The following is a 25,139-nucleotide window of genomic DNA, read 5'->3' on the forward strand; positions in this document are numbered from 1 at the left end:
ATGGAGGAGAACCTCAGACATCACAGTCTTTAGGAATTACTTGGGATGCACAACACACACGTTGAACTATGTGATATATAATTTATTGGTAGGAACTGTAGATGCTGGTTTAAACCGAAGATAGCACAAACTGCTGGAATAACTCAGCGGGACAGGCAGCATCCCGGGAGAGAAGGAATGGGTGACGTTTTGGATCAAGACCCTTCTTCAGACTGATGTCAGGGGAGAGGGAGATACAATCGCCGAGCAGCAATCGTTTCGCTGAACTCATTCCGCCTAAACCTACCTGATTTCCCGATTGCTAAACACTTTAACTCCCCCTCCCATTGCTGCACTGCCCTTTCTGACCTGGGCCTCCTCCATTGTCAGATTGAGGTCCAGCGCAAATTTGAGAAACACCTCATATTGCGCTTGGGCAGCTTACAATCCAGCGGTATGAACATCGACTTGCTTAACTTCAAGTAACCCTTGCTTTCCCTCTTTCTCCATCCCTCCCCTTTTCCCAGATCTCCGACCAGTCTTACTGTCTCTGACTACATTTTATCTCTGTTTGCTTTGTTATTACTTTCTCCCAGCTAACAATGATCTATTCTACATTTTCCTTGATCTCCATTCCTTTTGTCCTGTTTTCGCACTGTACATTTCCTTATCTATGCATCTCTCGCCCCTGACATCAGTCTGAAGAAGGGTCTCAACCCAAAACGTCACCCATTCCTTCTCTCCTGAGATGCTGCCTGTCCTGCTGAGTTACTCCAGCATTTTGTCTATCCATAATTTATTGGTGTTTATGGGAATGGAACCAAAAATGAAAATAATATTCATGTTAAAATTTTGAAAATTTAAAAATTATTTTAAAGAAGTAAGCAAACATAGAATTTTGATCAGATAGTTCTGTCTATTTCAACACAACAAGGTTGAAAATCGACTTTCCCTGTGTAAAACACAACAACTATTTCCAGCTCATTTTGAAATTTTAATTGAAAGGTTCCTGGCATGAATTAAGCATGCACATTTGAATTTTTATTTTGCATTAAGCCCAAATCAAGCACTGAAGTATTGCTGGAAATTAATCTATTTTGTTGGCAACTCTTGGAAAAACTATTTTATTGACACTGTTGGCTGAATAATTAGCCGGGATAGTCCCATTTTTTTCTATCTGTTCGGGATTCTGTGATGCCAATCCTTCCTCCACTTGCAATCTATTGATCTCGGTCTCACCAACCAACTCTCACATCCCAACACTGAATCAAGTCTCTGAGTACGAACTTTCTCTGCCCACAACCCATCCATAAGCCTGCACCCAGGACACCTTTTCCTTGAAACGCTGTAGTCAAGAGAGAGTCAAGAGTGTTTTATTGTCATGTCCCAGATGGAACAATGCAATTCTTATTTACTGCAGCACAAAGCAATATGTAAACATAGTACACAAATGGCTGTATGGCTGGTGCAGGGAGCAGGGATTTAGATTTATAGACCATTGGGATCACTTCTGGGGTAGGGGTGACCTGTACAAAAGGGACTGGTTACACCTTAACTGGAGGGGGACCAATGTTCTAGCGAACAGGAGATTCTGTGGTGGCAGGCGAGACTCGACGATGGTCTGTTGCCTTCCTGGTGCCAGGGTCACGGACAGACTTCAGAACATCCTCGAGAGGGAAGGTTGCTGTGGACTGGGCCAGTGGGCAAGTCCTAAATGGGACTTGTACGGGAGTTGGACGACCCCGCCCCCACGATGTCTCCACTGTCTTGTGTGCATGCCACATGTACAGTCGGCAGGTTGTTGGTTCCAGCGGCTTTGGGGCTTGTCAACCTAACATGTGAAGCCTGGGTTCGGCGGATTGTGCAGTAGGAGGACAGAAGAAATGGCTTAAGGACTGCCTCAAGGTGTCCCTCAAAGACTTGGACATCAACCTCAGCACTTGGGAGTCTTTAGCTCTGGACCGTCCAACCTGGCGTAGCAAGCTCACCACAAGAGCCCGTGCAGCAGAGAACAGACGCACTGCAGAGGCCCAGAGGAAACGCACCGCTCGCAAGGCCCGGGCTACCTCCACTTCCATCGCAGCACCCATCCACTTGTGTCCTATGTGTGGGCGTGCCTTCCGGGCCCGGATTGGCCTCACCAGTCACTTCCGGACCCACAGTCACCAATCCTCCAACTGAAAGTGAAGTCATGGTCATCTTCGAAACCGAAGGACCAACAACAACAACAACAACATACTCTGGAATTTAGAAGGATGAGAGGGGATCTTATTGAAACATATAAGATTATTAAGGGATTGGACACTCTTGAGGCAGGAAACATGTTCCCGATGTTGGGGGAGTCCCGAACCAGGGGCCACAGTTTAAGAATAAGAATTCTTAAGAATAAGCATTTAGAATGGAGATGAGGAAAACCTTTTTCACGCAGAGAGTTGTGAAGCTGTGGAATTATCTGCCTCAGAAGGCAGTGGAGGCCAATTCCCTGGATGCTTTCAAGAGAGAGTTAGATAGAGCTCTTAATGATAGCGGAGTCAAGGGATACGAGGAGAAGGCAGGAACGGGGTACTGATAGTGGATGATCAACCATGATCACGGTGAATGGCAGTGCTGGCTCGATGGGCCAAATGGCCTACTCCTGCGCCTATTGTCTATCCTTGAAATGTCATTTATTATACCAAACTAATACCAAACTTGAATAAACTCTTTATAGTGAAGCATCAAGTACTTAATTTTTCAAGTCAATTTACCTTGATCTGTTCAAATTCTTCAGCTTTAGATACTAAAGCAAATATGTCAGCCTCCGTTTTGTGAGCATCGAGCATTTCATTGAAAGTCTGCAAATGAAGAGTAAATAGTTGTAAGTAAATAGTTATAAAAGAACATGGATCAGTAAAAGAACATGTATAGCCCTTTCGCCCTTCAATGTCAAATACCGGGCTGAGCTGGACTTACCATTGGAATTTGAAAATGGAACATAGAACAGTACTGTTACATTGCTGAAATAAATAATGTGTCTGGAGAAGTGTGCCAGTGTGTTGTGAAGCAAGTATAATAAAATAATTTCCTTGTAATTAATCTGGCAGTCTGTTGTCTTTTTTTCTTTTTTTTTGTTTGTGTCGGTGTTGGGATGGTTTTTGTTTCTGTTTTTGGCTGTGTATGTGTGGTGGGGGTGTGTGGTGGGGGTGTGGGGTGGGGTGGGGGGGTGGGGCGGGGGGAAACCTTTATTTTATTAGGTCTCTTCCCCGGGGCGCGGCTCGGCTGCGGGCCTTAACATTGCCGGCGCAGCTCGGCTGCGGGACGTTTCAGTGCCCGGTGCGGCTCGGCTGCGGGCCTTAACATTGCCGGCGCAGCTCGGCTGCGGGACGTTTCAGTGCCCGGTGCGGCTCGGCTGCGGGCCTTAACATTGCCGGTGCAGCTCGGCTGCGGGACGTTTCAGTGCCCGGTGCGGCTCGGCTGCGGGCCTTAACATTGCCGGCGCAGCTCGGCTGCGGGACGTTTCAGTGCCCGGTGCGGCTCGGCTGCGGGCCTTAACATTGCCGGCGCAGCTCGGCCGCGGGACGTTTCAGTGCCCGGTGCGGCTCGGCCGCTGGACTTAACATCGCCCGGTGCGGCCGCGGGACGTTTCAGTGCCCGGTGCGGCTCGGCCGCGGGACGTTTCAGTGCCCGGTGCGGCTTGGCCGCTGGACTTAACATCGCCCGGTGTGGCCGCGGGACGTTTCAGTGCCCGGTGTGGCCGCGGGACGTTTCAGTGCCCGGTGCGGCTCGGCCGCGGGACGTTTCAATGCCCGGTGCGGCTTGGCCGCTGGACTTAACATCGCCCGGTGTGGCCGCGGGACGTTTCAGTGCCCGGTGCGGCTTGGCCGCTGGACTTAACATCGTCAGCGCTGTTCGGCCGCGGGACGTTTCAGTGCCCGGTGCGGCTCGGCCGTTGGACTTAACATCGCCCGGTGTGGCCGCGGGACGTTTCGGTGCCCGGGGCGGCTCGGCCGGGGGGCCTTCCATCCCCTTGCGGGGGCTGTGCGTGTCGTTTGCCTCGGTAGGGGTCGAGCTGCCTGTCCGTGGGTGCGGGGGGAAGAGAGGGGAAGTTTTGTTGCCTCCATCACAGTGAGGGGGTGTTTGGAGTCACTGTGATGGATGTTTGTGTTGGGGTCGGGTGTCCTGTGTTCTTTTCTTTTTGCTGTATTTTGTGTGACTGCTGAAATTTCGCTCGGTGTTGTGCCGAGTGACAATAAAGTGTTGTTATGTTATGTTATGTTATTAAATTTGCAATTTATTACTAAAAAGCAGGTCCATTTTTTTTAGGATATTTGCTTGTATGGGAATTGTTATACATACATAAGTCTGCCAGTGTGTTGTGAAGCAAGTATAATCACTGAATGTGACAATCATTCAAGTGGTGTGTTATGCCAGAAAGAAAATCCAAAAGGTGTTTGTTTTATCCCTGAAACAGTGAACATTTCTGAGGGCTATCTTGCCAGGTTACAATCCTGTTTTTATTAGTGAGAGAAAGGATTTTTTTAAAATTACATAACGATGAAAGAATTTTCAAAAGACAGATCGATTGGCAGAAGTTTGAAAAGCGATTGATAGTCCTGTGCTAAAAGCTTACTATGAAAATGGTAACGAAAAATGCTTAACGGCAAAAGAAAGCTGTAAGAATTATTAGAGGGTGTTTCCACTAGTGGGAGAGTCTTGGACCAGAGGCCATAATCTCAGAATAAAAGGATGTGCCTTCAGAAAGGAGATGAGGAGGTATTTCTTTAGTCTGGGGGTGGTGAATCTGTGGAATTCATTACCGCAGAAGGCTGTGAAGGCCAGGTCAATGGATATTTTTAAGGTGGAGATTGATAGATTCTTGAATAGTACGGGTGCCAGTGGTTTGGGGAGAAGGCAGGAGAATGGGGTTGAGAGAGAAATGTAGATCAGCCATGATTGAATGGTGGAATGGACTTGATGGGCCGAATGGCCTAATTCTGCTCCTATAACTTATGAACTTATATTTGGATACTGTCATGTGGGAGCAATCATATTTTTATTCTCAGGCTCACAAATAAAATATCTACTTTTGTTAAATGTATTGTATCAGTACAGAAAAGGCCAAATCCCATAATACTAAACAACTTTCACAATTATTAGGTTGCACAAGCATGTGGTGCGTTGAGGATTTAAAATCCATACCTCGATAGTATTATATTGAATGTAGTAATGACTGGCAGTTCTACCAAGATCTGTTATTGAAAAATAACCAGTTCTTTCTTCAAAACGGACCATCTTGGCTCTGTCTAATTTGTGGCCAGCCTCAATGACAAGCTCTTGTCTGTATTTTTCCAGTCCGGGGTCCATCTGTATAAGAGATATTAATGATCAACAGTGGAACAAGAAAAAAATAATGCTTTTTAAGCAAACTATAATAAAACTTTACTGTTACATCTCCATCCTAAAATTTAAATCAACAAATTAATTTGTTTTTTCTCTGCTTCTTTCCTATAACCACATTGAGAATTAATCACTTCTTCCATTACAATGAAATTAAACAGGGATTCTCGTCAACTGAAACATCACAACTGTTCCAATGGCACACTGAGCATTAAAATACTAAATGCAAAATCAATGTTTCCCAATTCACAGCTGTACAAGCATGTAAATGCACCAGATTCAGTCACACCATCATGACACCACACTGTACTGACCTGACTTCGTGAAGTTGTTTTAAATAAACTTAAATGAGTAGCATGATCAGTGAAATACTTAAAACAACCAAATTTAAGGAGGCCCTAAGATTATCTTCTTTTTTACCTGGTAAGCTTTGTAATTGATTCCATAGGCTATTGGGTTTGCTCTGACCCGCACATAGAGGTAGGTATAGCTCAGCCATTTCACTGCTTCTTCCACATTAGTCACTGTTCCCAAAGCTATCTAGAAAGACAAAACATGGAAGGAAATTAATTTCAATTTCATGGCAAGGCTTCATAAAACAGTTTGAAACTGATGATTTTCAAGATGTCAATTTGACAGCAAAATGCATGTAACAAACAAAGTTTTTAAAAAATCATTCATGCTTTGGTCAAGGAAGTGCTGCAAGCCCGGAAAGCTTGATACTGTAGTGACTACAGTAAAAGATGTGGAAGTTTCCATTAAAATTTGACTTTCTTACTTCACTTCATCATACACTCACAACTCCACTAGGTTTGAACATGCTTGTAACTTTTAAACATCTCTCATTTGAAGTTATTGAACTAGACAACCTTCTTTCTTTTAAATAAGCACTAGCCAGTTATACGCTCCTCATGAATCCAGGTGTTGATGGTCATTGGGGAGGAGATGTAGTCACCAATCCGCATGATTCAAGGTCTGCAATGAACATCCCGTTGCAGAAGAGTAACAGATGATACTGACCACCATGGAGTCTTCTGGCTCCACAGATACTTACTTTAATGATTTAAAACATGCTTTGCAGGTGATGATTGTTGTTTAGATTTCCCTAAGGAAAGCAACTGCCATACCCTTGTAAACCAAACCTTACCAGAGTTCACCTGATCCTCACCTTTCACCCCATCAGCCTCCACATCGAACACATCATAGACAATAGGTGCAGGAGTAGGCCATTCGGCCCTTCGAGCCAGCACTGCCATTCAATGTGATCATGGCTGATCATTCCCAATCAGTACCCCGTTCCTGCCTTCTCCCCAAAACCCTCCGCTATCCATAAGAGCTCTATCCAGCTCTCTCTTGAATGCATTCAGAGAATTGGCCTCCACTGCCTTCTGAGGCAGAGAATTCCACAGATTCACAACTCTCTGACTGAAAAAGTTTTTCCTCATCTCAGTTCTAAATGGCCTACCCCTTATTCTTAAACTGTGGCCCCTTGTTCTGGACTCCCCCAACATTGGGAACATGTTTCCTGCCTCTAACGTGTCCAACCCCTTAATAATCTTATACGTTTCGATAAGATCTCCTCTCATCCTTCTAAATTCCAGTGTATACAAGCCTAGTCGCTCCAGTCTTTCAACATATGACAGTCCCGCCATTCCGGGAATTAACCCAGCAAACCTACACTGCACGCCGATATCATACTCCGATATTTCCATCACCTCCAACGTGATCCCATCATGAGTCTCAACTTCCTTTCTTCACCCCTTTCCACCTTCTGCAAAGACCACTCCCTCCGCAATTTCTTGGTTCCCTCATCCTTTCCCACCAAAACCACTCCCTCCGTAGGAACTTTCCCCTGCAACCGCAGGAGATGTAACACCTGTACCTACACCTCCTCCCCCGCCTCCATCCAGGGACCCGAGCAGTCCTTCCAGATGAGACAAGGTTCACTTGCACCTATTCTAACCTCATCTACTGCATCCGGTGTTTGTGATGTGGCCTCCTATACATCTGTGAGAACAAATGTTAGCTCAGTGACCGTTTTGCTGAAGTCTGGCGCTTGGTCCTGCAAGGCTTACTAGATTTCCCAGTTGCCAACCATTTCAACTCCCATTCCCAAAGTATCATTTCTATCTTGGGCCTCCTGCCTTGCCAGAATGAGACCACACACAAACAGGAGGACCAACACCTCATATTCTGATACAACCCAATGGCGTGGACATTGAATTCCCCAATTTTAGGTAACCTCGCATAACATCCCCCTCCCCCCACCTTCTCCCACAACCCCCACCCTCTCTTCCCCCCTTTTCTTCTCTCCCCCTATCATCAATCTGAAGAAGGGTCTCAACCCAAAACATTGCTTCTGCATGTTCTCCAGAGATGCTGCCTGACCTGCTGAGTTACTCCAGCACTTTTTTACACAAAGGGTGGTAGGTGTATGAACAAGTTGCCAGAGGTGGTTGGGACTATCCCTTCACGTAAGAAACAGTGAGACAGGTACATGGATTGGACAGGTTTGGAGGATATGGACCAAACGCAGGCAGGTGGGACTAGCGTAGCTGGGACATTGTTGGCCTGTAAGGGCAAGTTGGGCCGAAGGGCCTGTTTCCACACTGCATCACTCCATGGTTCTAAGACACCTTGTGTCCTTTTTGCGTATTAATCAGCATCTGCAGTTCTTTATTTCTAGACTTCTGCCTTACCTATAACTGTTCGATTTCTGTGAGGTTGCCTAAAAAAAGTTGCTCGCCTCGTCATTTATAAAACTTAGAAACTGAAAATGTGGTTTAAGCAGTAGATTGATAAAATAGATGCAAGATTGTAATTTCTGCTCTCATTTTCTTAAAATATCCCAGTTTACAGTAAAAAAAACTTTTGTATTGCTGGTCACAGAAAGCATTGAAAAAAAATGCATTAATGGTTATATAAAACATAAAAGTTAAATTAAGAAAAGCAAAATAAATATTTAGTGAACTGCTAAAAATCGTATTAAGTTGTTCTACAGAATATAACTGAGTTTACATTTTGGAATGCAATATGTTGAGTGAAACCAGTTTTGTATATTAAGCTAAAATGTTAAACATTTCACACTTCATAGATTTTTTCAATTAGCTTTTACAGTTTTCCATTTACAATGTGTGCAATATTTTTTTTATATCTATGGTGCTTAAAGGCTAGTTTGGTGCAAGGCTACAATTCCAGGTAATAAAAGCTCTACACAGTAATTTTAAACCAAATTTACACCCCATTTTCCACCTCATAAAATGTTATTGTTATTTCATGAGAGGATGTGGGTGTTGCTAGCAAGTCTAACATTTATAGTCCATCCCTAATAGCTCTTGACAAGATAGCAGACAGCCTTCATCCTGAACTACTGAGGTCTATGTTAAAAAAAAGATTTTCCCAGCATTGACTACAGGAGTTGTGACGCATGTTATAATTATACAAAATGTTGTTGACTCTGCACATGAACTATTAATTTAGTTCAGAGGCACAGCATGGAAACAGGCCCTTCAGCCCAACGAGGCCATGCCGACCATTGACCAGCCGTTCACAAACTAGTTCAATGTTATTCCACTTTCAGATCCACGCCCTACACACTGGGAGCAATTAATAGAGGTCAATGAATCTACAAACCTACTTGTCTTCGGGATGTGGGAGGAAACCGGAGCATCCAGAGGAAACCCACGCCATCACAGGGAGAATGTGCAAACTCCACACAGTTAGCACCCAAGGTCAGGATCGAACTCAAGTCTTTGGTGCTGTGAGACACCAGTTACACCACTATGCTGCCCCTGATATTGTGGGCAGTTCTGGTCATCAGAGTAATTTTAAACCAAATTTACACCCCAAGGTCATGATTAGGCTAGAGAAGAAAATATTTACAAGGATGTGGCCGATACTGGTCATTATTTCTTCCCAAGGTAGGGCAGTTCAAGATGGCGCCCAAATCAGGCAACTCTTTGTGTGTTCATCATGGATGTGGATCAGCAATCACACATTACCATCGCTCCACTCTTTTAAACTTCTATCTGCACACGGTGGATGACTCAATTGAAATCATGTATGGTCTTTTCGCTTACTGGTCAGCATGCAACAAAATCTTTTCAATGTACCTCAATACATGTGACAATAAACTAAACTAATCTAAAGCTGGAGGGCATAGGTTCATGGTGAGAGTGAAAATATTTAAAGGAGATCCAAGGGGTAGGTTCTTCCACAAAGAGGGTAGTGGGGACATGGAAAGTGGTCGAGGTGGGTACAACATCTCCGTTTGAAAGACACTTGGAAAAGTATATGGATAAGAAAGGTTCAGAGGATATGTGCAAAATGCAGGCAAACGGGATTAATGTGGATAGGCTTCTTGTCAGAGCAGGCAAGTTGGGTCAAAGACCTGTTTTAGTGCTGGATGAGGTTTAGGTTTATTATTGTCATGTGTACCGAGGTATAGTGAAAAGCTTTATTTTGCATGCTATCTATCAGATCAGATAATACCAATAATAATAATATAAAAATAATATATTCCTTTATTCGTCCCGCACCGGGGAAATTTACTATACATAAATACATTCCCGTCAAACTCGTACAATAGGTAGAGCAAAGGGGAAGATACAGAATGCAAACTATAGTTTTCAATGTTGTAGTGCAACACTTTAACCAGAGGACATAGGTTTAAGGTGATGGGGGGAAGGATTTAATAGGAACCCGATGGGTAACTTTTATTTTACACAAAGGGTAGTGAGTATAATGAACGAGCTGCCAGAGGAGGTAGTTGAGGCAAGTACTTTCGCAACATTTAAGAAGTATTTGTTTAGGTACATGGATAGGACACGCTTAGAGGGATATGGGCCAAAAGCATGCTGGTGGGACTGGTGTAGATGGGACATGCTGGTGAGTGTTGGTAAGTTGGGCCGATAGGCCTGTTTCCACATTATATGACTCTATAATAATAATAATAATGCATTTTATTTATATAGCGCTTTTCATATACTCAAAGACGCTTTACAGAGATTTAGAGAACATAGGGAAATGAATAAATAGATAAATAAGTAAATAAGTAAACGAACAGAGAAAGGAGACAGAAGGTGAGGTGACCTTCAGTGGTTGAAGGCAGTACTGAACAGGTGAGACTTCAGCGATGTTTTGAATGTGGTGAGTGTGGAGGAGTCTCTAACGGTTTGGGGTAGTGAGTTCCATAGGGTGGGAGCAGCGATGGAGAAAGCCCTGTCCCCCCAGGATCTGAGTTTGGTCCGGATGTGGGGGGATAGGAGATTTGCAGCAGCAGAGCGGAGGGTGCAGGTGGGAGTGTGCCTGTGGAGGAGGTCGGTCAGGTAGGATGGGGCCAGGTTATGGAGGGCTTTGTAGGTTATGAGGAGGATTTTGTACTGGATTCTCTGGGGGATGGGGAGCCAGTGGAGTTTGTAAAGGACGGGGGTGATATGGTCACGGATCGGGGTGTGGGTGAGTAGACGGGCAGCGGAGTTTTGAATGTATTGAAGTTTACTGATGATTTTTGAGGGTACGCCATAGAGGAGGCTGTTGCAGTAGTCCAGACGGGAGGTGATGAAGGCGTGGATGAGGGTTTCTGCAACTTCCATAGACTCATTCAAGGTCTACATATGAAATAAAGATTATATATTTCCAAGTTTCCATTTCTGCATTAAGGTGTAAAGTGACACGGTTAATTCAGAGACTTGGGTCCTGAACTTAAAGAAAGGAGATTTTGAAGGTATGGGACGGGAATTGGCTAGGATAGACTGGCAAATTATACTTAAAGGGTTGATGGTGGAGTTGCCATGGCAAAGATTTAAAGATTGCATGGATGAACTCCAAAAAACTGTTCATCCCTGTCTGGCGAAAAAATAAAATGGGGAAGGAGGCTCAACCGTAGCTTCCGAGGGAAATCAAGGATAGTGTTAAATTCAAGGAAAAGGCATATAAATTGGCCAGAGGAAGCAGCAAACCGGAGGACTGAGAGAAATTTAGAACTCAACAGAGGACAAAGGGGTTAATAACGAGGGGGAATAAAGAGCATGAAAGAAAGCTTGAGGGGTATATAAAAACTGACTCAAAAAGCCTCTTTAGATATGTAAAAAGGAAAAGATTAGTGAAGACAAATGTAGGTCCCTTACAATCAGAGGCAGGTGAATTTATAATGGGAAACAAAGAAATGGCAGAACAGTTAAACAAGTACTTTGGTTCTGTCGTCACTAAGGAAGACACAGACAATCTCCCAGAAATACTAGGACCGAGGATCTAGTGGGAGGGAGGAACTGAAGGGAATCCACATTAGTCAGGAAATGGTGTTAGGTAAACTGTTGGGACTGAAGACAGATAAATCCCCAGGACCTGAGGATCTGCATCCCAGAGTACTCAAGGAAGTGGCCCTAGAAATCATGGATGCATTGGTGATCATTTTCCAATGTTCTCTCGATTCTGGATAAGTTCCTGTGGACTGGAGGGTAGCCAATGTAACTCCACTTTTTAACAAAGGAGGGAGAGAGAAAACAGGAAATTATAGTCCAGTTAGCCTTACATCGGTAGTGGGGAAGATGCTTGAGTTGATTGTTAAAGATGTTATAGCAGCTCATTTGGAAAGCAGTGACAAGATCAGTCAAAGTCAGCATGGATTTATGAAGGCGAAATCATGCTTGACTAATCTTCAGGAATTTTTTGAGGATGTAACAAGTAGAATGGATAAGGGAGAGCCCGTGGAATTGGTGTATCTGGACTTTCAGAAAGCCCTTTGACAAGGTCTCACACAAGAGATTAGTGTGCAAAATTAGAGCACATGGTATTGGAGGTAGGGTATTGACATGGATAGAGAACTGGTTGGCAGAATGGCCTACTCCTGCACCTATTTTTCTATGTTTCCAAGTCAGGATTGGATGGACTCGCGGGGCAATGTGGATCCCATATACCTGGTGCTGTTCTTCCGGTGGTAGAAAGGGTTGGATGGTGGAGTCAATAAAGTGCTGACAAATTGCTACAATACATAATACAAACAGTTGAAGGGTGTGAGTGCTAGATGAGGTGCCGATCAAATAGGCCGCTTTGTCCTGGATAATATTGTTTTTTGAATATTATTGATGCTGCTCTTATTTCTGTAAGTACTCCGTCACACCTTGTGCCTTGAAATTACTGTGATTATACCAGGTGACTAAGGTTTGCTGTAGTACACTCAGTCTCTGACTTGCGCTTGTTGCCACACTATCTACGTGGCTAGTTCATAGAAACATTGAAAATAGGTGCAGGAGTAGGCAAAACGGGTTTAGCTATAATTATTTGAAAGGAGCAAATTAACTAACCAGTGTATGTATTCATTATCAATAATAATGCTCAGAGACCTAAACTGACAATTATGCAAAAAAATCATTAATGTATTTAAGATATACTTTCTACTTAGAAACAGAAAATAGGTGCAGGAGTAGGCCATTTGGCCCTTCGAGCTAGCATTGCCATTCAATATGAACTTTGCTGATCAGTACCCCGTTCCTGCTTTCTCCCCATACCCCTTGATTCCATTAGCCCTAAGAGCTAAATCCAACTGTCTCTTGAATACATCCAGGGAATTCGCCTCCACTGCCTTCCGTGAAGAGAATTCCACAGATTCACAACTCTCTGGATGAAAACGTTTTTTCTCATCTCAGTCCTAAATGGTCTACCCCTTAGTCTTAAACGGTGACTATAATAACTGTTCTTATTCAGTTATGTTTGTGGACAATGGTGACATCTACAGGTGTTGCCAATAGACCGGAACATGGTATAACTTTCAGCCAAGATACCACTTCTGATCATACTGAGGAAGAAAAACTCAAGTGTTTTATCGTCATATGTCCCAAACAGAACAAAGAAATTCTACAAACACGCATCCATACATACACACATAAAACAAACAAACAATAATCGTGCAAAAAAGATAAAACCAATTTCCCCAAATCTATGTAGTTCAGAGCTTATTTGGAGGTTGTAGTGTTTAATAGCCTGATGACTGTAGGGATGAAGCAGTTCCTGAACCTGGATGTTACAGTTTTCAGGCTCCTATATCTTCTTCACGAAGGCAGGACTGAAATGAGCGTGTGGCCAGGGCGGTGTAGGTTTCTGATGATGGCTGCCTTTTTGAGGCAGCAATTCCTGTAAATCCTTTCGATGGTGGGGAGGTCAGTTCCCATGATGGACTCGACAATGTTCACCACTTTATGCAGTCTTCTTCGCTCCTGGGCGTTTAAGTTGCCGAACCAGGCCATGATGCATCCAGTCAATATGCTCTTTACTGTACACATGTAGAAGTTCAGGAGAGCACTCTCTGATATACCCAATCTCCGCAATCTTCTCAGGAAGTAGAGGCGTTGATGGGCTTTCTTTATAATTGCATTAATGTGCTGGGTCCAGGAAAGATCTTCAGAGATGTGCATGCCCAGGAATCTGAAGCTTTTGACTCTCTCCACCATCGATCCAGGTTTGTGGGTCCTCATCCTTCTTCTTCCAAAGTCAACAATCAGTTCCTTGGTCTTACTGACAATGAGAGCTAGGTTGGTGTGATGGCAGCATTTGGTCAGTCGATCGATCTCCCCTCTATACTCTGACTCATCATCAGTAATTCGTCCAACAACAATGGTGTTGTTGGCGAACTTGAAGATAGAGTTCACACTTTGTCCGGCTACACAGTCGTGAGTATAGAGTGAGTAGAGGGCTGAACACGCAGCATTGAGCTGCTCCCGTACTGATGGTTATCGAGGAAGAAATGTTACTGCCAATTTGTATAAATTGTGGTCTGTTGATAAGGAAGTCAAGGATCCAGTTGCAGAGGGATGCGCAGAGACCCAGTTCAATGAGCTTGGTAACCAGTTCGGAGGGGATGATGGTATTGAATGTCGAGCTGCAGTCTATAAAGAACAGCCTAGTATGTGTATTAGTATGTGTTTTTATTGTCCAAGTGATCACTAAAAAAGCATCAAGATGGCTGACCTTAAGTCAAAGAGTTGTCTCGCAGAGGGACAGGCCCATTGTCCCACCATATCCATGTCACCTAATGTTCCTATCTATACTCATGCCATTTACCCACATGAAGTCTAAGTTTTCATAGAAGTCACTGCTCTTGTGCCCTCTGACAGTACTCTGAACTTACATGATTAGCTGTGATGATAATTCATCTCTTGTCTATCTCCGGACCTAGGTGTCATGAAGTCAGGTCTTGAGTGATTCTGGCAGAGCTTAATGTGTGCATAAATGAGTAAGTTACTGGTGACTAAATGCTACTTAACAACAATGTTACATATTATTTTTCATCACTTCATTGATGAAAGCGAACAGAAGGAATTTCTTTAGTGGTGAAACTGTGGAATTATTTGCCACAGAAGGCAGTGGAGGCCAAGTTAATGGATATTTTTAAAGCAGAGATAGATTAATTCTTGATTAGTACGGCTGTCATGGGGAGAAGGCATGAGAATGGGGTTATGGGGAGAAGGCATGAGAATGGGGTTAGGAGGGAGAGATAGATCAGCCATGATTGAATGACGGAGTAGATGATGGGCCGAATGGCCTAATTCGGATCCTATTATTTATGACCTTATGATAGAATAAATTGCCAAATAGAGATTCAGTTACTTTGCTTGGTTCGTAGCATGTACAGTGAATCTGAAATGACTTTCGTGAAGCAACATTAATTTAATAATGGTAGGTAAACGAATCTGACTACTTGTCTGACAAACATTTGTAAAATATTTGCTTTCAACAACAGACTTTTTCTTGCTAATAGGCACATTAAATCACTGACAATCATTGAGTTTTACATTGTGTCAATGAACCCGCCACTTCTTGATTCTATTGCATACAAAAGCCTTTTCCTCCACTTGTTTAGCATAGAAAACAACGTGTGTGACATAAAAAGGGATGTGCATGCAAGTGCATCCCTTTGTCTGACTTCATTGCCTCAGATCTGCTCAGGTTTCCCTGAATCAGCCTTCCATTCATTGTGAACATGCCCGAATTTAGCAGGCACTGCTTCTAAAGGTATATTCCACCCCATTTGGCACAACCACATATGTCAACACAACACATACACAGAAGACCTAGAAAAAAAATCTGCCAACCAAGAAAATCAAGATTGATGGGGGCAATGCAGTAAATGTCTTTCTGGACTTTAACAAGGCCTTTACATTGTACCCAATGTCTGGGTAGTCTGGAATGTTAGATGGCATGGGATCCAAGACAAGTTAGGCAGTTAGATACAATATTGACTTTAGTTTAGTTTAGTTTAGAGACACAGCGTGGAAACAGGCCCTTTTGGCCCACCGTGTCCGCGCCGACCTGTGATTCCTGCACATTACCCCAATACCCGCTCGGGACAATTTTCGCATTTACCAAGCCAATTAACCTACAAACCTGTACATCTTTGGAGTGTGGGAGGAAACCGAAGATCTCGGAGAAAACCCACGCAGGTCACGGGGAGAACGTACAAACTCCGTACAGACAGCACCAGTAGTCGGGATCGAACCCGGGTCTCTGTCGCTGCATTCGCTGTAAGGCAGCATCTGTACTGCTGTGCCACCGCGCCGACTTGAAAGTAAGAGACATACAGTGCTGGCGAAGGTTTGTACCTCAGATTGGAAACCTGTAACATGTCATATGCCAAAGGATTGTGAACTGAGTCCAGAGTTATTCATTATTTATATTAACAAATTGGATGTAGGTATCATGGTTAGTAAGTTTGCTGGTGACCCTAAAATGGGTTGAAGAAGATTATGTAAGATTACAACTGGATCTTGATCAACTGGGCCAATGAAATGAGGACGGCAGATGGAGTTTTGATGAAGTAATAGGACCCTGTGAAAAATTATAATCAAAGTTAATTAGGGGTGCAGGTACATTGCGCCACGAAAGTGTCGGCACAGGGTGGTGAAGAAGGCGCTTGGCATGCTTGCCTACAGGAAGGGGCGGCACGGTAGCGCAGCGGTAGAGTTGCTGCTTTACAGCGAATGCAGCGCCGGAGACTCAGGTTCGATCCTGACTACGGGTGCTGCACTGTAAGGAGTTTGTACGTTCTCCCCGTGACCTGCGTGGGTTTTCTCCGAGATCTTCGGTTTCCTCCCACACTCCAAAGACGTACAGGTATGTAGGTTAATTGGCTGGGTAAATGTAAAAATTGTCCCTAGTGGGTGTAGGATAGTGTTTATGTGCGGGGATCGCTGGGCGGCACGGACTTGGAGGGCCGAAAAGGCCTGTTTCCGGCTGTATATATATGATATGATATGATAAGGGTACTGAGTAGAGGAGTTGAGACGTCTTGTTACAGCTGCATAAGATGTTGCTAAGGCCACATTTGAATGAATGAATGAATGAATGAATGAATGTTTATTGGCCAAGTATGTGCATATACAAGGAATATGCCTTGGTGCTCTGCTCACAAATGACAACACAAACATACAGTTAACAATTAAGAATAAAGCATAAACACATCAAAACAATTTGGAGTATTGGTCACAGTTCTGGTTGCCCAGCTCGAAAAAGCAGGTCATTAAACTGGAAGGTTGGAACTGGAAAACTGGTACTTAAATAGATTTACAAGAACATTACTGGCTCTGAAAGTTTTTGAGGTATAAGGAGAGGATGGATAGGTTTGGTCTTTTTGTCCCTGGAGCATTAGAAACTGAGGTGAAACCTTATAGCAATTTATTTAATCATGACAGATGTGCAAACGGTGGATAGCCACAGTCTTTTCCCCAGGGTAGGGGAGTCTAAAACTAGAGGACATAGGTTTAATGTGTAGAAAGGAACTGCATATGGTGGTTTAGATCCAAGATAAACACAAAATGCTGAAGTAACTCAGCAGGCCAGACAGCATCTCTGGGGAAAAGGAATTGGTGATGTTTCAGGTTGAGACCCTTCTTCAGACTACGTTTCGGGTCGAGACCCTTCTTCAAACCATTCTTCTGATGAAGGGTCTCGACCCGAAACGTCATCTATTCCTTTTCTCCAGAGATAGTGTCTGACCCGCAGTGTTACTCCAGCTTTTTGTGTCTATCAATGCTTAAAAGAATTCTGCTCTCTTACTTCAATGGGCTTCTAGTGACATCTAGTGGTTTTCTATTCAGTGTTAATATTCAAAGTTTTTTTGTGTCTGTATCTTAGGACACATAAACAAAATAACATCTTTCATAGTATAAGACACATTGGGCTAACAAAGGAATATGTTAACGCTGTTACACAAATAATATTATAAGAATTACAAGCTGATTTTGTTTTACATTCTGCAAAATCATTTTTACATCCTCTATTCTCTCCTGAAGATGCCAGTCTTTACTGACGTATGATTCCTTGGTTCATTTTCTAGTCCATTCAGTGAATGTCTCCCTCAGACCAAGGTTCAGACATATTTCCAAAAGAAATGACCAAGTGATCTTAAGGAACAGGAATTTTGAACTGAATTCTCCACCTCCAGCAGAGTTGTTGAAGCTGCTTGCTTAGTTGGGACTAGCGAATTGAGAACTAGACTATAAATGAACGGGATTTAAATAAATATGCCATTGAACTGAGTCTACATTTAGAGAAGGTCGTTGATATTCATTAGAATGTTGCATTAAACAAAATTCTATTTCACTGTTTCTCAACAAGACTCTACTGGGAGGCAACAAGAAAGTCTCCATTTAAGTAAAAATTGCTGTTTCTACTCAGTAGAAAGCAATTGGGGACGGGAAGAGACAAGATTTTATCAGAAACAGTATAAATAACAGCAGGAATGCAAAAATTAAATTAAAGCAATAAAATGAATTCCAAATTTCTGATTATTTCATTATTTTCATTATCTATCGATATCTCCATAGTTTAGGTAATGGCCCTAAGCTTAAGTCCTTTTCAGGATGGACGATGACAGTGATGTAACATTTGAAACATGGATGATGGACACAAAAGAAGAAGTTCAGGTAATATTTTTTAAAAATACTTACAATGAACTGCAGATGCTGGTTTACAAAAAAAAGACAGTGCTGGAGTAACTCAGCTGGTTAGGCAGCATCTATGGAGAATATGGATACATGATGTTGTGGATTGGGACCCTTCCTAAAAAAAGATTTTATTGCCTGGTACTTAAGTACCAAAAACAATGTATCAATATATAGGAACAATTATTGAATAAGCTGGCTGCTTCAGAAACTGAAGAAAATAGATTAAATGTTTTCTTTGAAATACAAATTAAGGCTAAATTAAGGTTCTATCTGCTTATCAGTGCAGGCATTAAGATTCCACAGCACCTTCTAAAGAGCAGGATGTTCTCCCAATGCATTGAACAATATTTATCTCATAACTAAATCCACCAAAAAATTGATCATTCACTTCTTGAGCTATGTGTGGAATCTCACTGTGAACAATGGGTGCCGCTGTTCCTCTGTAACATTTGTACTCATAGATCAACTTGAACATAATAAATTATCGCTGTTCATAGTGAAGCATTTTGCTATGTCAAGAATTGATGAAAGATTTGCTTTTGATTTTCAAAACAATTGCAAGATACAGCCATAGGCATCGCTATTTTCCCAGTATTTACATTCTCAGTAACAGGATCTTCAACTTCCTCATCAACAGACCACGATCGATACGAATTGGCAACAATACTTCCTCTTTGTTAACCATCAGCACTGGGGCACCTGAGGCTGTGGTCTCAGTCTCCTGCTCTACCATCAATGCCTCTTCTTCCTTAGAAGATTGAGGAGAATCAGTAAATACACTCTTCAACTTCCACAGGTGTATGGCAGAGAGCATATTGATTGGCTGCATCACGGCCTGGTTCGGTAACGCCCGGGAACGAAGAAGTGTGTAGAAAGTGATGAACACCGTTGGTTCATCATGGGTACCAAGCTCCCCACCATCAAAGGGATCTGTAGGAGATGCTGCCTCAAAAAACACAGCTTGCATCCATCAAGGACCCTCCCACTCTGGATATACTCTAGTTTCACTCTTACCATCGGAAAAAAGGTATAGGAGACTGAAAACAGGGGCACCTCAGGCTGTGTGCTTGGTCCCCTGCACACAGAGAAACGTGAGTGTTTGCATTTTGGGAAGTCTAACGTGGACAGGACCTACACAGTGAAGGGTAGGGCTCTGGGGAGTGTTGTAGAGCAGAGGGATCTCGGAGTGCACGTGCATGGTTCCTTGAAGGTGGAGTCGCAGGTAGATCGGGTGGTCAAAGAGGATTCTGGCACATTGGCCTACAAGCAATGGTGAGGGATGTTATCTGTTTCCTCGGAGCAGGACTGCACAACTTTCTGTACTCGGATCCTCCCGCTTCAGTTTCTGATGGTAAGCAGAGAGTGGAATCGCCACCAGGTGATGAGATATACCAAAGTGCGATCTGGGGATGGAGCGGTATTCGTTTTTGATGTGGTTAACCGCGGTTGAGGGTGTTTGGACCTCTGGTTGGACAGGTGACATGCTGATAATATTTTGGCAGCATGCTCTTGATTGAAGTCCCCGGCCTGATTGAAGTCCCCGGCTATTATGAACAAGGCTTTAGGGTATATTGTTTCAATACTATTGGTGACAGTGTGTGGTTCCTCAAGTGCGAGCTTGGCATCGGCCTCGGGCCCTGATTTCATTGAATGTGCTGCTGCATCGCTTTAGGGACTTGCTTGATCCCAGCTGACTGTTGCTGGTACATGAAGCCTTCATTTTCCTGACCAGACCCTCAACGTCCCTTGTCAGTTCAGGTTTCTTGATCTTTTTGGCTTTGCCCTGCCCTCCAACAGGATTAGGCTGGCCCAGAACGCTTTCTACTTCACTTTTAATAGCCTCTCACTAGCCAGACATCCCTTTACCTGCAGCCAACAGCTTCTCCCAATCAACCTTTGCTTCCAGTTAGCCTTCCCCCAAGTTAGGACTTTAACTTGAGGCCAAACCTTATCTTTTTCCATGACTATCTTGAAACCAATGGTATTATGGTCACCGGTCCCAAAGTGTTTTCACACAGACACAAGAACCACTTGCCCAATCCTTTTTTCCCGAGAAGAGATGGAGTGTAGCCCCTTCTCCAGTAAGGCCATCTGCAATTTATTTCAGACAACTTTCCCATACACTTAACAAAATCTGCACCATTCATTCCCTTAGCACCAATTCAAGAAATACTGTGTCAGTATTATTTTCAGCAACCTGCAGTGACCTTGTTGTCACTTCCTGAACTCATAACAGTCCTCAAGGGGCCAAAATGCCTCAGCACATCTTATTTTGCTTGCAAAACTTAAATCATATATAAATTGCATGTTTTTAAAAAAAATAGTTTCATTGCTGCTGAATGTCAGGCCATGGCATTGCTCAATCCAGTCTCTCAACCAATACTTTGCTATCGTTGATCTTGTTGATGCTATTATCAAAGCTAATGACTATCACTAAATCACAAACAATTAAAAACCTTGAGATTACAATGTGGTGAATTGTTGAACCATAACCTTTTGTGTTTGCAGGACCACCATACCGACAAAGACTGGAGCTTAATTTCATCCATTGGACCACAAAAGGTCAGTGCAACTGTAGGAATAGCAGATACATGCACGAAGTGTCAGATAAAGCGCAATGTGGTCCAATTTGTCATTTAATTTATTAAGATGCCAGTTATTTAAATCGATGTACATCTTGGATCTATAGCCGTACATCCCTGCTGAAAGTTAAACAAACCTAGAACGGTGGAATAGAGGAATTCACAAAATATCAGAGTACTGACCTCTGCATTTAGATTGTCTGCCAAGCGATCTAGAAACTGGCTTTCGATCGGATTCTGTTGAGTCAATAGAGTTAAGTAGTGACTCAGTTTATCATGAGCAGTGATGATTGTGCCCTCGCCAAACTTGTCAAATTGAGGTCGTCCAGCTCTGCCGAAAATCTGCATCACATCTAAAATTCCTAGGTCAACAAAAGAGCCCCTTTTGGCATCATATATTTGAGTGCCCTGTAGATGAAACGTGGACAAGTGTTAGAAATGGCAAGCTAAATAATCAAATTTGTTGTTTCAATATTTCCATGAAAATTGCCTTTCCCCATCAGTAAATGTAGTGAAAAAAAGATTTCAACGTCTTAACACTATTTACTCTGCTGACACAGATTTGCTAATAACCCAATTATAAAATAAGTCCTGGGTGTTTCCAGTATTTTCTGTTTTTACTTCAGATTTCCAACATCTGCAGCTTTTATTTTTCATGTAACTCTCAATTGCCAAGACCTTTACTTTTGTGTTTTCAGGAAGGCCTTTGAATTTTCAATCATTGTTAATAATTCCAATTAGCAAAATGTTCATCAAGTTTTTTTCAAAGATCCAGCATATAAAACATGTTACATCAGACTGCAGTTTTAAAATAATTATTATATCAAACATAATTTTGGTGGAATCTGGAGCAACAAAAGTGGAATTTTGGCCCTTTGTTATGGTTTACATAATTATTTTACATACAATTGTTAAACATTTGTTGGATAGATGAATAAGTAGTGTTTACCTTCTGGTCACTCATTCCAAAGAAATTTATATTTTCCTCAAGTTTTTAATCACTCCAATTATGCATTCTACTCAAGTAACAATTGGATCACAATTCTTCAGTGGAATAATTCATAATTCGGCCATAAATGTCAATAAATGAATTTGATGACATCTATGTGTATGATACTCCATATATCTTTCTAATACCATCCTCTGTTCTACTGTTGTCTAAATGCTTTTCTCTCATCAGGTTATGGGTATACCCAACTCAAACAGAATCTCATCAAAAATGTTGTGTGATTGCCTATAGTTCAGACCCTTATTCCACATCAGTTTTGAGTAGCCCAACATTTTACAGGTTAGAAGTAGAAACCTATTGTTTTATGAAAACCAGATAGAAATTTGTGGGTTATTTCAATTTACCTTTATGATGACAGCGTGTGCTGGAAGATTAACTCCCCAGGCCAATGTAGCTGTGCAAACCAACACTTTTATGTGCCCGCGAGAAAAGTAATTTTCAACCAAGTTCCTGTCCTGACGCAACATCCCTGCATGATGAATGCCAAATCCATCTGGAAACAACTCACGCAACTGCTTGTTTCGCGACTTCTGAATCTGCAGACATACCAAAAAAAAACAGGTATTACAATCCATTGCCAGCTTTAGCATCAATTATTTGAAATGCCCTAAGTGGCTTACTGCCATGGTAATCTTTCTTAGTGGACAAATTAGAATATTTTATAGTAATAAATTGCAGTTTCCCAGTGATATTTCTCCATTATTTAGGAACAGAGAGATGTGCTCAGGGGTCAGCCACATGAGAGTAAACATACTTGGACCAGCAGATCAGAGAGTAAACAGAGGACACATTTAAATAACATAAGCAGAATACAACAATAAGTTGCAGTATTGTTTCAGCTGCACCCAGCACATTGGTTTGGAGGTTGAAACGATGGAACTACATTTTGGACCACACAAGTCCTCCATGAAGTTCATCACATTGTAGAGCATGACACGACTCTTCCCTCTCAGAACGACAGCATTGCTTCTCACATCAGGCAAAACATTTATCTTTGTTTCATGTCTAGATTGCCCAGACCACCGCTTCACCTGGTGGGAAGCTGCAGTCTGAAACCAACCCATTGAGAATAACTGAAATACATGAGAATCCTCCAAGTGAAAGGCCAGCACAACCAAAGATACTAGAGGAACAAGATGGACCACTACGTTGAAATCGCCTATACTGAAGTGTAGTACGCAAAGGAGCGTAACGGCCGCCATTTTAGGAAGCAAAACCCGCCGTTCGCTATGCCTCTCGCAGTGTAATCAGTGTTTTGGGAAAACAGTATGTGTGATGATACCATTAAAATGCAGAATATATCCCATCTCTCAATTCGCAGATTTTTGTTCTTTTTCTTTTTAAATGTTTCTGTAAGTTTCTGCCTCCTAAAATGGCGCCATGACCTACTACGGTTTTTAGGGTCGAGTGGTCTATCTTGCTCCTCTGGTATCTTTGAGCACAACCTATCTGCCCCATAGTAGTGCAGCCGAGCAGAAGGTAAAAGGTTGACCAGGCATACTACAAATTTGTTAATTATATTTTAAATGTCAATTTTAGTCGTATATAAATAATGCTCTGGAAAGCTCTGCCCATCCAATTTGCAATAATCATTACTGTAATGGATATGTTTGAATATCAGATAACACAGTAGAAAGTGCTAGAAGGCAAGAGTCTCCTTATAATTAAGAGTTCAATGGTCAACATTCATGTTGAAAGTCACATTCCACTCAGGATATACCTACAGCCTTTTTGCATGCGATGTAGCATTTGATGTCTAGAACTTTCTAGATAATGTTGCCACTTCACGATTTTCTTTCACTCCTTTCCTGTACCGCAGATTCCATGGCCTATGTGCCTTTATTTCTCCTTTTTGAGACCACTGCACTATCAGACTATTCCCAGCAAATATATTAATCTATGAGATGAACGTTGAGAAGAATTAAACCACAAATGCTATTGTGAGAGTATAGAAAATGGCCAACTGTCAACTTAAGTAAAGGATTGGTTTCACAGCAAATCGGGCCAGAGCATGGATACATTTTCTAAGGCCAAGACAAAAGAGTCACAGTTGCTCTTTATGTAAATCTGTGCAAAGGTTTCATGAATTCTAAATGCCATCCAAGTGCCTGAGGAATTTGGACATTTGCTAACAAGATTGTTAGCCAATTTATTCTCAATTGAGGGAAAAGCTAGCACTCGGTCAGAACTGAACTCAATCTCTAGCAAAACCGATTAATTAAAATGACTGTGTTGCAGTATTTGATTTTTGATTTTGTACCACTTTTCAAATTGATTTTAAAGGCAAGACCACTATGCTGTAATGGCAAACTTCATTTCTCTCATCTTATTTATGTTTTTATACCTGAAATAAACTAAGGAGCGGCAATCACTTTGAATCATTTTGGAACTCATTCAACGAAGCAACAACCCTCACAAGGAATAAAGTGAAACCAAATGAAACTTCACTCCAATCATATTCCCAGCACTGACACAATCAGACTGCACATCACTGGTGTGAGGCAGGTTTACATAGGAACACCTTACAGATCTGCTGAACCATCCTATCACCAACTAGAGAGCGATCCTGAGCTACTATATACCACATTGGAGACCCTCAGACTATCTTTAATCAAATTTTCCTGGACCATATCTTGCACTAAACATTATTCCCTTTATCCTGTATGCGTACACTGTGGGCAGTTTGATGCTCATCATGTATTGTCTTTCTGCTGACCAGATAGCACGCAACAACGAAGCTTTTCACTGTACCTCAGTACATGTGACAATAAACTGCAATTAACAGTGTCGAGAAACGCTTACAATTATTTACAATGGGACTTTCTCATTTTAAGTTGAAACAAATGATAGACACAATTGATTCTACTTGTTGCAAAACTGCTAGTGCTGATTTCGCATTGTTTTGAAATACATTTTTTCATATTTCCAGTCTAATAATGATGGACTTTAATTTAATTAATTTAGTAACATTCAGCCAAAAACAGGAGTTGGGCTGTCATGTTGCAAGTGAGTAAATTGCTGGTGAAACCACATTTGTAGCACTGTGCGCAGTTCCAGTCGCCCAGCTATAGGAACAATGTCGTTAAGCTGGAAATGGTGCAGAAAAGATTCATGCCAATGTTGCTGGGACTGAGCTGCTTGATTTATAAGGTGTGGATAGGCTGGGATTTTTTTCTTTGGAGCATGGGAGACTTTAGAGAAGTATATGTCAAGACGGTGTCAAGACCTCTTGGTCAGCTTGGACAAATTGGGCCA

At 42.4% G+C, this 25,139-nt stretch overlaps 1 protein-coding gene across 3 annotated transcripts in view; it reads right to left on the reverse strand.

Annotated features, from left to right (window-relative positions):
- ascc3 (activating signal cointegrator 1 complex subunit 3) overlaps positions 1 to 25,139 on the reverse strand; it is a 328,254-nt gene that overhangs the window by 148,966 nt on the left and 154,149 nt on the right. For all 3 annotated transcript variants that reach the window (XR_013547292.1, XM_078399847.1, XM_078399848.1), the window contains exons 15-19: positions 22,229 to 22,420; positions 21,059 to 21,283; positions 5,776 to 5,895; positions 5,158 to 5,322; positions 2,727 to 2,813 (exon numbers count right to left, since the gene is read on the reverse strand). Coding sequence is in view for 2 of the 3 variants with exons in the window: in XM_078399847.1 (XP_078255973.1) it covers positions 2,727 to 2,813; positions 5,158 to 5,322; positions 5,776 to 5,895; positions 21,059 to 21,283; positions 22,229 to 22,420 (789 nt within the window). In the remaining variant the exon portion in view is untranslated. The remainder of the gene's footprint in view (positions 1 to 2,726; positions 2,814 to 5,157; positions 5,323 to 5,775; positions 5,896 to 21,058; positions 21,284 to 22,228; positions 22,421 to 25,139) is intronic.

This window comes from Rhinoraja longicauda, chromosome 5 (genome assembly GCF_053455715.1).
Source record: "Rhinoraja longicauda isolate Sanriku21f chromosome 5, sRhiLon1.1, whole genome shotgun sequence".
NCBI classification, from domain to species: domain Eukaryota; kingdom Metazoa; phylum Chordata; class Chondrichthyes; order Rajiformes; family Arhynchobatidae; genus Rhinoraja; species Rhinoraja longicauda.